Source organism: Gorilla gorilla, chromosome 1 (genome assembly GCF_029281585.2).
Source record: "Gorilla gorilla gorilla isolate KB3781 chromosome 1, NHGRI_mGorGor1-v2.1_pri, whole genome shotgun sequence".
NCBI lineage: Eukaryota > Metazoa > Chordata > Mammalia > Primates > Hominidae > Gorilla > Gorilla gorilla.
In genome coordinates this window covers 18711595-18725745 of record NC_073224.2, presented here as the reverse complement: position 1 = coordinate 18725745, position 14151 = coordinate 18711595, and the positions used below count along the sequence as shown (strand labels likewise).

At 48.0% G+C, this 14151-nt stretch overlaps 1 protein-coding gene across 5 annotated transcripts in view; it reads left to right on the top strand.

Annotated features, from left to right (window-relative positions):
• The first annotated feature begins 10113 nt into the window (after window positions 1-10113).
• The window catches only part of PGBD5 (piggyBac transposable element derived 5), a 105427-nt gene continuing 101389 nt past the window's right edge, over window positions 10114-14151 (top strand). For 3 of the 5 annotated variants that reach the window (XR_008677701.2, XM_019031720.4, XM_055380181.2), the window contains exon 1: window positions 11340-11761. Coding sequence is in view for 4 of the 5 variants with exons in the window: in XM_019031720.4 (XP_018887265.2) it covers window positions 11431-11761 (331 nt within the window). In the remaining variant the exon portion in view is untranslated. Of the gene's footprint in view, window positions 11762-14151 lie in introns of all 5 variants that reach the window. The other 2 variants (XM_063707658.1, XM_063707660.1) reach the window with 2 other exon arrangements.

Below are 14151 nucleotides of genomic sequence, written 5' to 3'. Positions count from 1 at the left end.
GCTGCATCTTGAGATAAACATAAATATGTATATTAAATTTCTTTATATATATATTTACATATATAAATATAAAATATGAATATCATTTAGGATACTGATTCGCCTTCTATTTTGTCAAGATAACACTTTTCCCAACTTCATGACCTCAATGTAACATTCTCTTTTTTTTTCTTTTCTGAGACAGGGTCTTGCTCTGTTGTCCAGGCTGGAGTGCAGTGGTGCCATTGTAGCTCAGTGCAGCCCTGACCCTCTGGGCTCAAGTGATCCTCCTGCCTCAACTTCCCAAGTACCTGGCTTTTTTTTTTCTTTTTTTGTAGAAGAAGGGTCTCAAACTCCCAGGCCCAAGCATTCCTCCTGTCTTGGCCTTCCAAAGTGCTGGTGTGAGCCACTGCACCCAGCCACATTCTCTTAATTAACCCTCACAACATCCCTACCCTTTAGATATTACAATTAAGGTTCAGTGAGGTCCAGTCACTTGCCTAAGGTCATACACCCAGTATGTGGCCTCCAGCTTTGGTTAAGCAGCCCCAGTGGGGGATTTGGCTGGGTCTCCTTGACCAGGAAGACAAAGCCAGAAGATGAAGGCAGAGGCAGACACACTGGAGTGGAGTTGTTGGGGGGAGTCTGAATTGGTCTTCTTCCACTAAACGAAGGTTCCTTAGAAAGAGTCCTGTCACCCCGAGAAGGAGGCATCCCACTGGTCCGGGGTGGGCAGGAATCTAAGAGCAGAACTCTCCAAATTGTGGATTGGGGGTGGGCTCTCCTGGGAAATGCTTGGCCAGTAGGGAGCACTGCCTTCTCCATTCTGCAAATGTCATACGCTCCCTCCCACCTGATAGCTTTCTGCCCACTTGTAATTCTTCCCCTTAAACAGGGTTCTCAGGAAAAGGCCTGACCCATGCATCCAAACTGCAGAAATTCTGCAAATGGCATGCCGCATTGACCCATGCCCAGAGCTGTTGATTATTATGAGGGCGCAAGTAACCTTAAGAGAAATTAATACATTTGGAGCACCAGCAAAATGACTCCAAGAGTAATGTAAGGGCTGGCTATCATTATTGGACCAGAAATATTTCTGGGAGTTGCTCTTAACATCCCCTCTTCATTCTTCCTTCTCATCTGCAAGTGAATGCTGTGATGTTTAGGTTTCCTGAAAGAAACATGGTTGACAGTAAACTGTGTGTGACCACTGCAGCTTAATTCATCCATGAACAACAATTAATATTGATGGTTTGAAGGATGGATATTTTCTTGGGCAGAGGAAAAAGCTGAAGCAGAACATATGAGTCAGCCCTTCCATCCTGGGTATAAATTATTAAAGCCAGCAGTTACTCCTCATGCACAGCCACTGTGATTTAGAGATTGCTGATAGTCCCTAAGTAGGAGTGGGATAGGGAGCAGGTGACAGTCAAAAAACTATAGGTAGCCTCCATTAAGAGCTCAGTTTGGAACTGGACTGCCTATGTTCTTTTCTTTTCTCTTCCTTTTCTGTGACAGGGTCTCTTCAGTTGCCCATTCTGGAGAGCAATGGCACAATCAGAGCTCACTGCAGCCTCGACCTCCTGGACTCAATTGATCCTCCTACCTTGGTCTTCCAAAGCGCTGGGATTACAGGCTTGAGCCACTTTGATCTGAGTTCTAATTCTGACTGCATTGTCTACTAGTTGAACAACACTGGAAAATTGACTTCACCTTTCTTAAGTGTAAGTGTTGTCATCTACAAAATGAGGGTCACGAGCATACTGATCTTGTAGGGTTTGTTGTGAGGGTTAAACCAGATACTCTATGTAAATCATCGAGCACAGTTTCTGGTATACATAAAGCATACATAAAACTTTACTTTTTTTTTTTTTAGACACTAGGTCCTACTATGTTGTCTGGGCTGGTTTTGAACCCCTGGCCTCAAGGGATCTTCCTGCATTGGCCTCCCAAAGCCCTGGGATTACAGGCACAAGCCACTGCCTCTGACTGAAGATGATTATTATGTTTATGGACTTCCATTTTTTAGCCTTCAGTAAAGAACCAAACGTTGTTTCTAAAAAATACCCACTACTGGCCGGGCGCAGTGGCTCATGCCTGTAACCCCAGCACTTTGGGGGGCAGAGGAAGGTGAATCACCTGAGGTCAGGAGTTCAAGACTAGCCTGGCCAACATGGTGGAAACCCCGTCTCTACAAAAATACAAAAGTTAGCCAAGCGTGACGGTGGGTGCCTGAAATCCCAGCTACTAGGGAGGCTGTGGCAGGAGAATTGGTTGAATCCAAGAGGCGGAGGTTGCAGTGAGCCCAGATCAAGGCACTGCACTCCAGCCTGGGCAACAGAGTAAGACTCTGTCAAAAACAAAAAACAAAAAACAAAAAACAAAAACAAAAACAAAAAACCACTACTTTACTTAGAATGTTATGAGAAAGAGATATCTGTGTTGACCTTATTAGAATAAAGTGAGACATCCTTTTTGTTTAAACCTTGATTAAAATGTCCTAACCTCTATTAATTAGTAGTGCTGCTTTAGCAATTAGAACAAACATTAGAGAGCAATGTTTTTCTGATAATTGAGCTGCCCATTGTAATCAGGGGCATTATTAATCCCAACATTAATGCCTATAAAAAACAATTACCGAATTGTTTATCAGTAATAGAGAAATGGTTGGAGGTTTCACTAAATTTGATGAAATCCCTAATATGAGTGTTTCTTATTGTGGTTCTATTCTCTTTCTCCCACCATGAGTGCAGCTGTGTTCCACCTAGGTGATGGCTCAGGTTTGCTACATGCGTTTTGTAGATGTCTAGCCTTTTGATGATGATTTTGTAGGAGCCATTCTTCAGTATTCTCACAATAAGAAACCTGAGGGATAGATGTGACTTTATACTAAGTCTACAACAATATGTCAGTTCAGACCCCAGTGCTGGTCAGGCGTGGTGGCTCACACCTGTAATCACAGCACTTTGGGAAGCCAAGGTGGGCGGATCACTTGAGGTCAGGAGTTCGAGACCAGCCTGGCCAACTTGGTGAAACCCTGTCTCTATTAAACATACACACACAGACACAGACACATACACACACACACACACACACACACACACACGCATTAGCCGGGCATGGTGGCTCATGCCTGTAATCCCAGTTACTCGGGAGGCTGAGGCAGGAGAATCGCTTGAACCTGGGAGGCAGAGTTTGCAGTGAGCTGAGATCACGCCACTGCACTCCAGCCTGGGCAAGAGAGCTAGACTCTGTCTCAAAAACAAAACAAAACAAAACAAAACACAACCAACCAAACAAACAAAAACAACCCAGTGTTGACCTTAAGTTGCACTTGTGCCATCCGTGAGGTTGTGAATTCAGGAGTGCTATGAAAGGCTCCCAGCTAGGAGTATCCCTCTCCGCTTCTTAGAATACCTGGGATCCTACTGCTAAGCACTTTGTTCATTTGTGTTAAGCACCGACCTGCAATTTCTCCTTTACAGGCAAATGCACTTCAGGGATGGTACTTGTATCAGATCCCTTCATTTCGTTGGGGAACAAGTAGAGTGGGGGTCGGGTGTGTTTAAAGTGGGAAGATGTAGCCAAGGGGACAGGGAAGAGACACAAGACAAACTTACGAAACTGGGAAAGGGGCTTTGGAATCAGCAGTGGCTCACTAAATTATCCCATTATCTAAGAATAGGAAGATCTATAATATTTTCCAAAATGTTTTTTTCTTCACTCTAAATGTCTCATGATGTTCGCTTGTTGAAAAAAAATTAATTTCAAACCCTGGGAAAAAAAGGTAGGTTGAAACATTAATCAGAGTTATTTGTGCTGCTTTGCAGGTGTCTAGCTGCCTTAAATTACTTTGCAAAAATGTTAATTATCTAAACAACTTAAAATAGAAAAAAAAATCCCATGATAAGAAGCCATTTATCTATCTCCCAACTACTTCCTTTTTTTTTTTTTTTTTCTTTTGAGACAGGGACTGGGTCTGTCACCCATGCTAGAAGGCTGGAGTGCAGTCGTGAAATCATGGCTCACTGCAATCTCTGTTTCTTGGGTTCGAGCCATCCTCCCACCTCAGACCCCTGAGTAGATGGGACTACAGGCATGCATCACCATGGCTGGCTAATTTTTGTTTGTTTGTTTGTTTTTTGGTAGAGATGAGGTTTCACCATGTTGCCCAGGCTGGTCTCGAACTCCTGGGCTCAAGCAATCTGCCCATCTCGGCCTCCCAAAGTGCTAGGACTATAGGCATGAGCCACTGTACCCACCTCCATTTAATGTACTTTAATTCTTTCCCCCAAGTCCTCACTTGCTTCCTTTGCTGGCACAGATTCCATGCCCATCATTAGGATCAATCTCTCAAACTCTCCCACTCCGCCATACATATGTGTTAAAACCCCACTTTGGCAAAACCCAATCCATTGTCAACCCTGTTTCTGAGCCTGACAACTGAATGCAGTTGGAGAGAAACATAACGATGGTGGCCCATTTCAGGTTAAATTCTCAACCACAAATCCAGATATGTTTCTCTCTAGTCCATTGATCCTTGAACTCTCCTAGATAGCTATTTTGACTATTCCACAACTTGTTTCCTCAAACTCCTAGCCCAGGTATCCTCAGTTCTGGCTGCACTGTTGAGTCACCCAGAAACCTTATAACACACCAGTGCCCAGGTCCCACCTCCAGAGAATCTAATTTACTTGGTGTGCTCTGGTGCAGTGGCTCATGCCTATAATCCCAGCACTCTGGGAGTCTGAGGCGGGTAGATCACCTGAGGTCAGGAGTTTGAGACCAGCCTGGCCAACATGGTAAAACCCTGTCTCTACTAAAAATACAAAAATTAGCCAGGTGTGGTGGTGGGCTTCTGCAATCCCAGCTACTTGGGAGGCTGAGGCAGGAGAATCGCTTGAACCTGGGAGGTGGAGTTTGCAGTGAACCAAGATCGTGCCTTTGCACTCCAGCCTGGGTGACAGAGTGAAACGCTGTCTCAAAAATAATAGTAATAATAATAATTTACTTGGTGTGGATCAGGGCCCTGGATATGTGTTTTTGAAACTCCCCAGGTGATCCTAAGGTACAGCCAAGAACGGAAGCTAAACTCCTCGCCCTCCCTTCATCAGGCAGAGCTCGTGACCTGACTTCCCACTTCACTGAGAACATCAAATCAGTAAGGAAAGAACACCACAGCAGACTTCCACTAAATCTAGGAATGTGCCTGCACAAAGTCTTTACTTCACTGCCTTCTACAATAAGACAAACCTTCTACTTGTGCATTCCAACTCGCCACCATTCAAGCAATCAAGGATTTTGCTTTGGCAACTGTTCCCTTTCTCTCCAGCATCTCTCCCATAGCCTTTCTATTGAAACATTCCCACAATCATTCAAACATCTGATTTTTTTTTTTAAATCCCTCCCTCAACTCCTTAGTCCTGTTTGGCACCTCCCCTTTCTTCCTCCCTTTTCAGCAAAACTCCTCAAACTTTATATTGACTCAATACCCCCATTTCTTCTCCCATTCTCAGATCCACTCCAATCATAGTTTTGTCTGCTCACTGACAAACCCAGAAGTTAATTCTCAGTCCTCTTCTTATATCTCTTAGCAGCATTTGACAGTTATTTGAAAGTATTCCTCCTTGAAATACTTTCTTAGCCACCAGGACTTTACTTTGTCTCAATTCTCCAGCCTTCTCAGTCTCCTTGAGTGATTCATCTGCCTCATGTTTAGAAATCATGTGCTCTGGGAATCCCCCTCACACCCATTTCCTCCGTATTTATGCTCCATCCATGGTGGTTTCATCCAAGATGTATCTACTGCCGGGTGCAGTGGCTCAGGCCTGTAATCCCAGCACTTTGGGAGGCCGAGGTGGGCAGATCATTTGAGGTCAGGAGTTTGAGATCAGCCTGGCCAACATGGTGAAACCCCGTCTTACTAAAAATACAAAAATTAGCCCGGCGTGGTGGCAGGTGCCTGCAATCCCAGCTACTTGGGAGGCTGAGGCAGGAAAATTGCTTGAGCCTGGGAGGCAGAGGTTGCAGTGAGCCCAGATCAAGCCACTGCACTCCAACCTGGGTGACAGAATGAGACTGTCTCAAAACAACAACAACAAAACAAACAAGATGTATCTACTATCTATCTGCTGATGGCACTCACAATCTTACCTCCAGCCTAGACCTGGATGAACTCCAGATTCCTGTTTTCAACTACCTGCTTTCCAGACCCACTCAGATATGTTAAACTCTACAGCTGAAAACCAAGCTATTGTTCCTCCCTCTTAATCCTGCTGCTCTTGCAGTAGCCCATGCAAACAACAAGAGCAAAGCCAAAACCATGGAGTCCTTCTCAACTCATCTCTTTCTCTCACTGTCCACATTTAATTCTTTCACAAAAGTTGTGGGTTCTACCTTCAAGACATATTCTGATCTGACCAATTCTCATCATTTCCATCACTCCCAGTCTGGTCCCAAATACCCTCTTTTATGGCCTGGACTATCGCAATAGTATCTGAACTGATCTTCCTGATTCCACTTTTCCTCTGCTCCAATCTATTTCCCTCTAAGCAGCTAAAGCGAGGCCCTTAAAATGCAAGCCAGATCTTATTTGTCTGCTCTATGCTTTCCAGTGGCTCCCAATTTTACCCAAAATAAAGTACAAAGTATTGCAAGATTTAACACGCAACTCTTCGATTTCATCTGCTACCACTTCCTCTCATCTCTGTCTCAACCACATCTGCCTCCTCATTGCTGACTGACCACAGCTAGTGTGCTCCTGCTTTGGGTGCTTTGCACTTGTTTCTCATCTTTGAATGCACATGGCTTGCTTCTTTAATCCATTCAAGGTTCTGCCCAAATGTCACCTTATCAGAGCAACTTCTCCCAACCAATTTATACAAGCTTGTGCACACACACACACACACACACACTCCACCACAATCACAACCACCATCAGTCTCTGTCCCTCTGCTTTTTATCTCTTATCAACAACAGGTATATACATATTTACTGGGTTGTTTATTTTTTGTCTCTTCTCTCCCCACCCCCCGCCACCATTTCAATGTAAGTGCTATAAAAACAGGGTGTTCGTTCTTTTTCTCTGATTTATTTCCAGTGCCTAGAAGAGAGCCTGGCACATGATAGGACTCAATACATATTTGTTGAATTAGTGAGTGAATGAATGAATGAATCAATCAATGAAAAAGTCAGATCATCTCAATCTGAACACAAGGGAATTTTCTCGAGAGTTTCCCAAAGGATTGTCCTATTTCCTTCTTTCTGCCTCTCTGTGTTGGCTCCTAGATAAATTTACCACATAAAAGCACTGTGAGAGAGGTTGGACCCTTAAGTCCCTGCATTAGATATGACCCCAAACGTCACCCTGTGTCACACATATTCTCCTCCTACCTCCTCCCCAACATGCGGGCCACCATCCAGCAGCTGCACTCTTTCTCCCCCTACCCTCCTCAGCCCCGGGAGCTTCTCCTTGGCTGTAGCCCCCTCCTTTTGGGTGATGAAGGCAACATGGGGAGAAGCAGCAGCTTCACTGACACCATCCCTGCCTTCTCCATCCAGAGTGACCAGCAACACGCAGACTTCCCAAGCCTCATCTGGCCTGTGCAGTCTGGAGCTGGCCAGGGCACTCTCTGCCACATTAGCATTCATGTTCATTTCTGTGTCCTGCCACAGCTTGACTATTTGCAAAATCAAGACTTGTAAAACTACCGAGGAAAAATATATACTGTATTCGATGGCTTCTAAGATGCCCACTTCCTTTTTTTCACATTTCACATCATTAACATCAGGAATGTCTTATAATTGGTGCCGGGCAAGTGAAAATCCCTGTGCAGTTAACAGAGTCTGAGTCTATGCCAACTTCATTGCTATTCCTAGGGCATGCCTGACCTCATATACCCCTTGGTGTGCCAGGCCACAGGCCTGCTGAGAACCACTGGAAGAAGGAAATTGAATCTAGTTATTGTATGAAAACCTTGGATTAGGTAAAACAAAATAAAACAAACAAAACATCAGCATCAAGATCTTATTTCTCTGCTCTATGCTCTCCAGTGCCTCCCCATATCACTCCAAATAAAATCCGAAGTCTTGCAAGATTTAACACCCACCCAACTTCCTCTTTGATTTCATCTGCTACCACTTCTCTCTCAGCTCTGTCATCTGCCTCCTCAGTGCTGACTGACCACAGCTAGCATGCTTCTGCTTGGGGGACACATAGAGTGGGAGGCCAGTAGCTTGGATGAGTTAGGAGCACTTGTATGAGAAATGCAGCATACCAAATGCTCTGAGTGACTTGGAGGAGCATATTCTGGAGAAAACCTGGGCATTGACAGCTCTGAGTTAGAAAGTAAACAAGGATAGTGAGATTCTGAATGTGAAATTCGGAAAACTTTAACCAGTTAATTTATATTTTATCTGTATGCATGCAATAGAGTGATACGTAATAAAAATCTGTCCAAAAATTATGATCAAATAGCTTTTTCAATAAGTTTAAATTATAATTAGAACAGAAAAGGAACCATTGTATCATAGTTTCCTATGGCAGCACTTTTTTCTTTTTTAGTGATACATAAAACGATGGTTCACTGTACCATGAAAGGAGGTTTAGACTTAATGAAATATGGTGATTAGCCCTAGTTACATAAAAGCATGAACCATTGGTTTAACAAAACCTAAGGAATCTACTACACAAATGAATTGCTTTTTACTACCTTGAGCTGTTTGGGAAAACCATAAAACCAAAAGCTCAATATTAATCTAAAATTATTTAATTATATTTTATAATTAAATTATTTGGAAGATGTTTTCAAATGACTCAAAGTTAAAAGATCTCAGTGTGATATATATTCTATAATTACTCTCAGAAATGATGTTACTAATAAAAGTTAATGATGTAGAATCATAATCGTCATTATCAAACAGGAGGATGCCTCCCCTCACTCCTTCTCTTACCACAGTGAGAAGCAGTCATCTGTTTTCAAAGGTTGGAATGTTTTTACTTTTCTTGTTTGGAAACTGGCTTAAACAAATGTAAGTGCTATAAAATACTTCACTCTAAGTTGAAATATTCATCTAATTTTTATTGGACAAGCTTTGAAGTAACAATTTGACTTCTCAGTGTTTCTTTTGTGTCCATATAATCCTCTCCTCAGTGTTGCATGCAGTGTGAGCTACAAGCATTTGTGAGCCTAGGAAGCACAAGGCCCCAAGGTTTCCTGGGAATTAGCACCATACAAATGCAAATTAGGGACACCGGAAGACTCTGTCCATCCTTGCCACTGCTGTTGTTTTGTTCCTTGGTTCCTTATGGGTAGCAAAGCAATTCATCGTTTTTAAAACACGTACCTTAGCTGTTGACTTTTTCATTGGCTAGCTGGAGAAGAAAAGAAGGAACTCTTTCCTACACATTTTAACTCTCTGAATCCCATTCAATTATTTTTTCCATTCAACTATTTAAAATAGATAACATGAAATCTTGCAGGAGCCTCACACAATTCCTAATTGCAGAATTTGAACTTGAGCTATGGAGTCTTACTCTTCTTCTTGCATCTTCAACCTGTGCTTTACTATCACCCTTTTTGATAAGTCAGATTACCTGTACTCTCTTCAACAACTTTCAGCTGGTTAGCACAGTATATAGGTATGTTGGAAACCAGATATTTTCCGTGGCATAATTCTTCCAAGGGAGTAAAAATGCTTTGCAAGCACTTCCTCATTTTTCAGCCAATCCACATAGCAAGGAATGTTCCATGAATCTTTTCCTTTTTATATATTGTCTGTTAGTGATGATCATGAACCTATGCCTGTGCAGAGCCCCTGATGTGGAAGGAGGAACCACAGGGGCTGGGGAGGGGAGGGTATGAGTGAAGGTTCCTGCTCGACACTAGAAGTGACCCCACTTGGAGGCAAAATGGTCCTTCATCCTTTATGCATTCGTAGAAATCGCAACATGCCTTTCTGTTTCATGTAACTACAATTTAGTTAATGCCCAGTAGGATTTGTAAGCCCTTCACATCTCTGAGGATTTATTTTATTTCAGAGTGAAAATGACTTTATGGCCCATTTACCATTAGTGTGACTTATTGCATTATTCGAAGGAGTAGGAGGGGAGCAAGAAGACAAGGCAGTCTCCGTTACGCATATCGCCATCAACAGGATGACCACCACACATTCCTGCCCAAGGAAGAGGGGCGGATGCAACCTTTCTTTGCTATTGTTTATGAGAGCACTGAAGCCTGGGTGATCATGCAATATTTCAGTACATGAGTGTTTCAAGTGTGTGTGTGTGAAGGAGATGTTAAAATAGAGGTGTGAGAGTAATTAGTATTTGGAAGTAATGGATATTTTGAGTTCAAAAGATGCCACACGTCAACGATGATGAGGAATGACTAGCTACTTAACTCCAGTGCTGGCACCCTTAAATTACAGGGATACTGAAGCGAGACGGAGTTAGCATCTGACCAGCGACCAGCAGTGGACCGGCGAGGCGGGCTCCTAATTAGAGCGAGATTCCCAGAAGCTGGACAGCCCCTGTATTTATGGGAGCATGCGGCGCAGCTGGCAGTGACCTCCAGGAAACTTCGGCAGCAGCCGCCGCCGCGGGAGTGGTGACCTCGGGCCCGCCGCCTACCTGGAGCGTTTCGGCGGCGCCTGGTTCAGAACCACCGGGGCGGACAGCTCCCTGGGGCTGCACGCGGACTGCGGAAGGGGACAGTGAGCGGGGTCGGTCCGCGCTCCGTCCGCGGACCCGGACCGCTGGAAGCACCCGGGTCGCCCTCCCCTCCTGTTCCCGGGTCCCGCCCTCCCCACCCCGCGCTGCGCGTGGCGGTCCCGGGCTGCGCGTCCCTGTAGGAGGAGACCGGCACTGCCGCCGGCGGCCCTCCCCCTTCCCGCCAGCCCCGGCCACGCGCCCCGCCCCGCGGAGGAGGGTGGGGGCGTTCCCCGCGCCGGGCCCGCCCAGCTCCCCCGCGGCCGTCCGGGCCGGGCTCCCCATTGGCCGGCGGGCGGGAGGTGAGAGGAGGCAGGGCCCGCCTCTGGCGGCTCGCGCCCGGGAAGGTCGACAGCCGAGCGCCGGAGGCCGTGGAGAGGGCGGGCAGGGAGGCGGCGGGCGCCGAGGAGACGCAGCGGGGGCGGTGGTGGCGGCGGCGGCGGCGGCGCCTGGTCTCGGCCGCAGCCTCTGCGTCCCGCCCGCGCTGGGTCGCCCTTGCCAGCCCCGCGCGCGGCTCGCCTCCCGCCGCGGCCCGCAGCCTGCGGCGCCCGAGCTCCGAGGGCGCTTCCCCGGGCGCTGGGCCCGAGGCGGCCAAGACGGCGGGCCGGCCGGGCACGGGGCGGCGGGCGCTGTGCTGCGGGCTGCGCTGGTGGGGGGCGGCGGGCCGCGGCGCGGGCCCGGGGCCCGGCGCGTGCGGCTGGGAGGCACTGTGGGGGGCGGGCGCGCGGGCGGCGGCCGGGGCCATGGCCGAGGGCGGCGGGGGCGCGCGGAGGAGGGCGCCGGCGCTGCTCGAGGCTGCCCGCGCGCGCTACGAGAGCCTGCACATCTCGGACGACGTGTTCGGCGAGTCCGGCCCGGACAGCGGCGGGAACCCCTTCTACAGCACCTCGGCCGCCTCGCGCTCCTCCTCGGCCGCCTCCTCGGACGACGAGCGCGAGCCCCCGGGACCCCCAGGGGCCGCCCCGCCACCGCCCCGCGCCCCGGACGCACAGGAGTCGGAGGAGGACGAGGCCGGCGCGGGCTGGAGCGCAGCGCTGCGGGACCGCCCGCCCCCGCGCTTCGAGGACACCGGCGGTAAGGGGCGGCCCGCGGGTGGATGTCGGGGGCGGCGCTGGAACCGGGCGCGGGGGAGGCGTGGGTGCTGGGGCGGGTGAGTCCAGACTCTCCGTGGGCTGGCTTGTGGGTGTCTCTCCGGAAACAAATGAGACTGCAGGAGCGGGGATCGGTCTGACTGCTCCTGGGGGCTCCGAACCCGTGGGTGGAGAGGGTGAGGCGGAGGCCGTGGCCAGCACTTTTCCAGTGACAATGTCGTCGGGGACCTTTTCCTTCACTTCCTGGGAGCACTCCAGCCCCTGCATGGGAAGTCTGTCACACCTGTGGGTCGGACTTTTAGGGGTGGATTGAAGTTAGGCTTTCCTAGTTGAGGGGGCTTTTCTGAAAGCCCGGCGTGGCTGGTGGAGGCAGGGGGAGTCGTTTTTTCACTGACAGCCCAAGAGCAAGCCTTACAGCAGGTGACGGGGGCGAGGCAGGTAGGAGTTGGCCCAGTGAGAGTTGAGGGAGAGGCCACCCGCGGCGTCTTGACTTGGCTTAGTTTTCTCCTTAATCTGAGAAACTTTCCCTGTCCGCGCCATTCCAGATCTTGTTAAGAATGGGGAGGAGTGAAGGGACCGATTGGGCAGCGTTAAGGTGCTTGCTTTTCCGCCAGAAGGTACTTTCAGGTGTGTCCTGCTTACCACTGTGGTCACAGACAAGCCCCGAATACCTGGAGAAGGTGGCTAGGGTGCTGGCAGCTGCGGCTGCCCCACTCCTCTTCACTGCGTGTTTTTGTGGGAGTTGGCTGTTGAAATATCACCACTTCCTCTGCAGAAGCTCCGCAGCCTCTGCCTTCTTTGAAAGCTGCAGACCAGCCGCCCTCTCATGCTGGTATTTCTTGTTCCACGGCCTTCTGTAGCAGGCCCGTGCTCCTGCATGCTGTGTTCTTCCGTAGAAGTGCGCGCAACCGGTGTTGATGAGGGCCAGGGAGTGGCCGCGGTGGGCATGATGCGGCTTTTCCTGTGGCCTTCTCTGATTATTGTTCAACCGGTCAGGAACACGGCACATGGGAAGGCAGGCCCAAGGGACCTGCAGCTGGTGCCTGGACTTGGATCTGGGCATCATGCTGCAGCCTGCTGGGAGGCCGGTAGGGTTAGCTGGACTCTCAGTAGGGAGTGGTCTGCAGACCTCTGGCAGGCTGTGGTGTGGATGCGCGGAGCTAAAGCTGGGCTTGCAAAGTCACAGTTAGCTGTGCACTGCTTTGGGGGTGGGTACATTTTAAAGCATGTGCATTTGGGCTGTGGTTAAGAGCTTGGGAATTTTCAAAATCATTGACTCTGTATAGTCCTTTTATACTGTCCTATATTTTCCAGGATGTCATTAAGGTCTCCTGGCCCTAGACAGCTGTTTTCCTATTGGCTCTTTAAGAATTGTACCAGTCCACAGACCTGGTTTGGCAGACTTTATGCCGTGAGCATCTGTGATCTAATTTCGATCCTGGAACATTTGAGATCCAGGTCCACCTGGGACTGCACAGCAAGTCTCTGTGTGTCTCAGGGCGAAATAGAGAACTTGTGCTAGGTCAAGCCTAGTTATGAATAAGAATCCTGAATGTGCTGATGTGAGAAGGGTGAGCACACAAATAAATTTTAAATCCATCTTATATTTCTTAGTAACCTTGAAATGGGAGAAATTCTGTAGCAGAGCCATTTAATCCAGCCCCCGCAGCGCTTACGGTCATGAAGAGCAGGATCGTGTGTCATTTAGCGTTAGGTTCAAATTCTGCTTCCTGCAGATGCCCACTGAGTTCACACCTGGACCGAAGAATCAGGTCCTTTAACCAAAGACATTAGTGGTTATTGCCGGTATTTTTACCCAGTTTTGTTTTACTGCCCTGTGTGGGAGCTTGCCTTTTAACTCCACATCTGATTTAGAATTTCCTCTTTGCAGATTTCTCCCTGAGGGAAATTTGGAGTGGTGGGGAATGGAGGGATGAGGTTGATGGCTTGTTAAACTTGAATTCAGTTTCCCCAAAACAATGGAATATGATTTATGGGGGCTGAAAATAGATGCAGAAGTGTGGGTTTGGTCAGAGAAAATCCTTGCGCCTACCAGTGTGGAGGGAGATGGATGTGTTTATTAAGAGGCTGAGAGCTGCATCCCGGCCACTTGGGGAGCAAAGAGGATCAGCCTGCTAGGGTTTACCAGAGCACAGTATCTAAAACGCTCCGACAAGCGTGCGCTCCCCACTTGCAAAGAATGCAGCCTGGATCTCTCTTCCATCTTTGTTCCCCTGTTTATTAACAAATCTCACTGCGTGGGTAGAGTGGGGTAGGGAGGAAAGTAAGCAGGTGGCATTTTGATCTCTAATCAGGCTTTATAATGGAAAATTTATAATTCAAATTGCTCTTGCTGCTGGAATCAGATGAGGA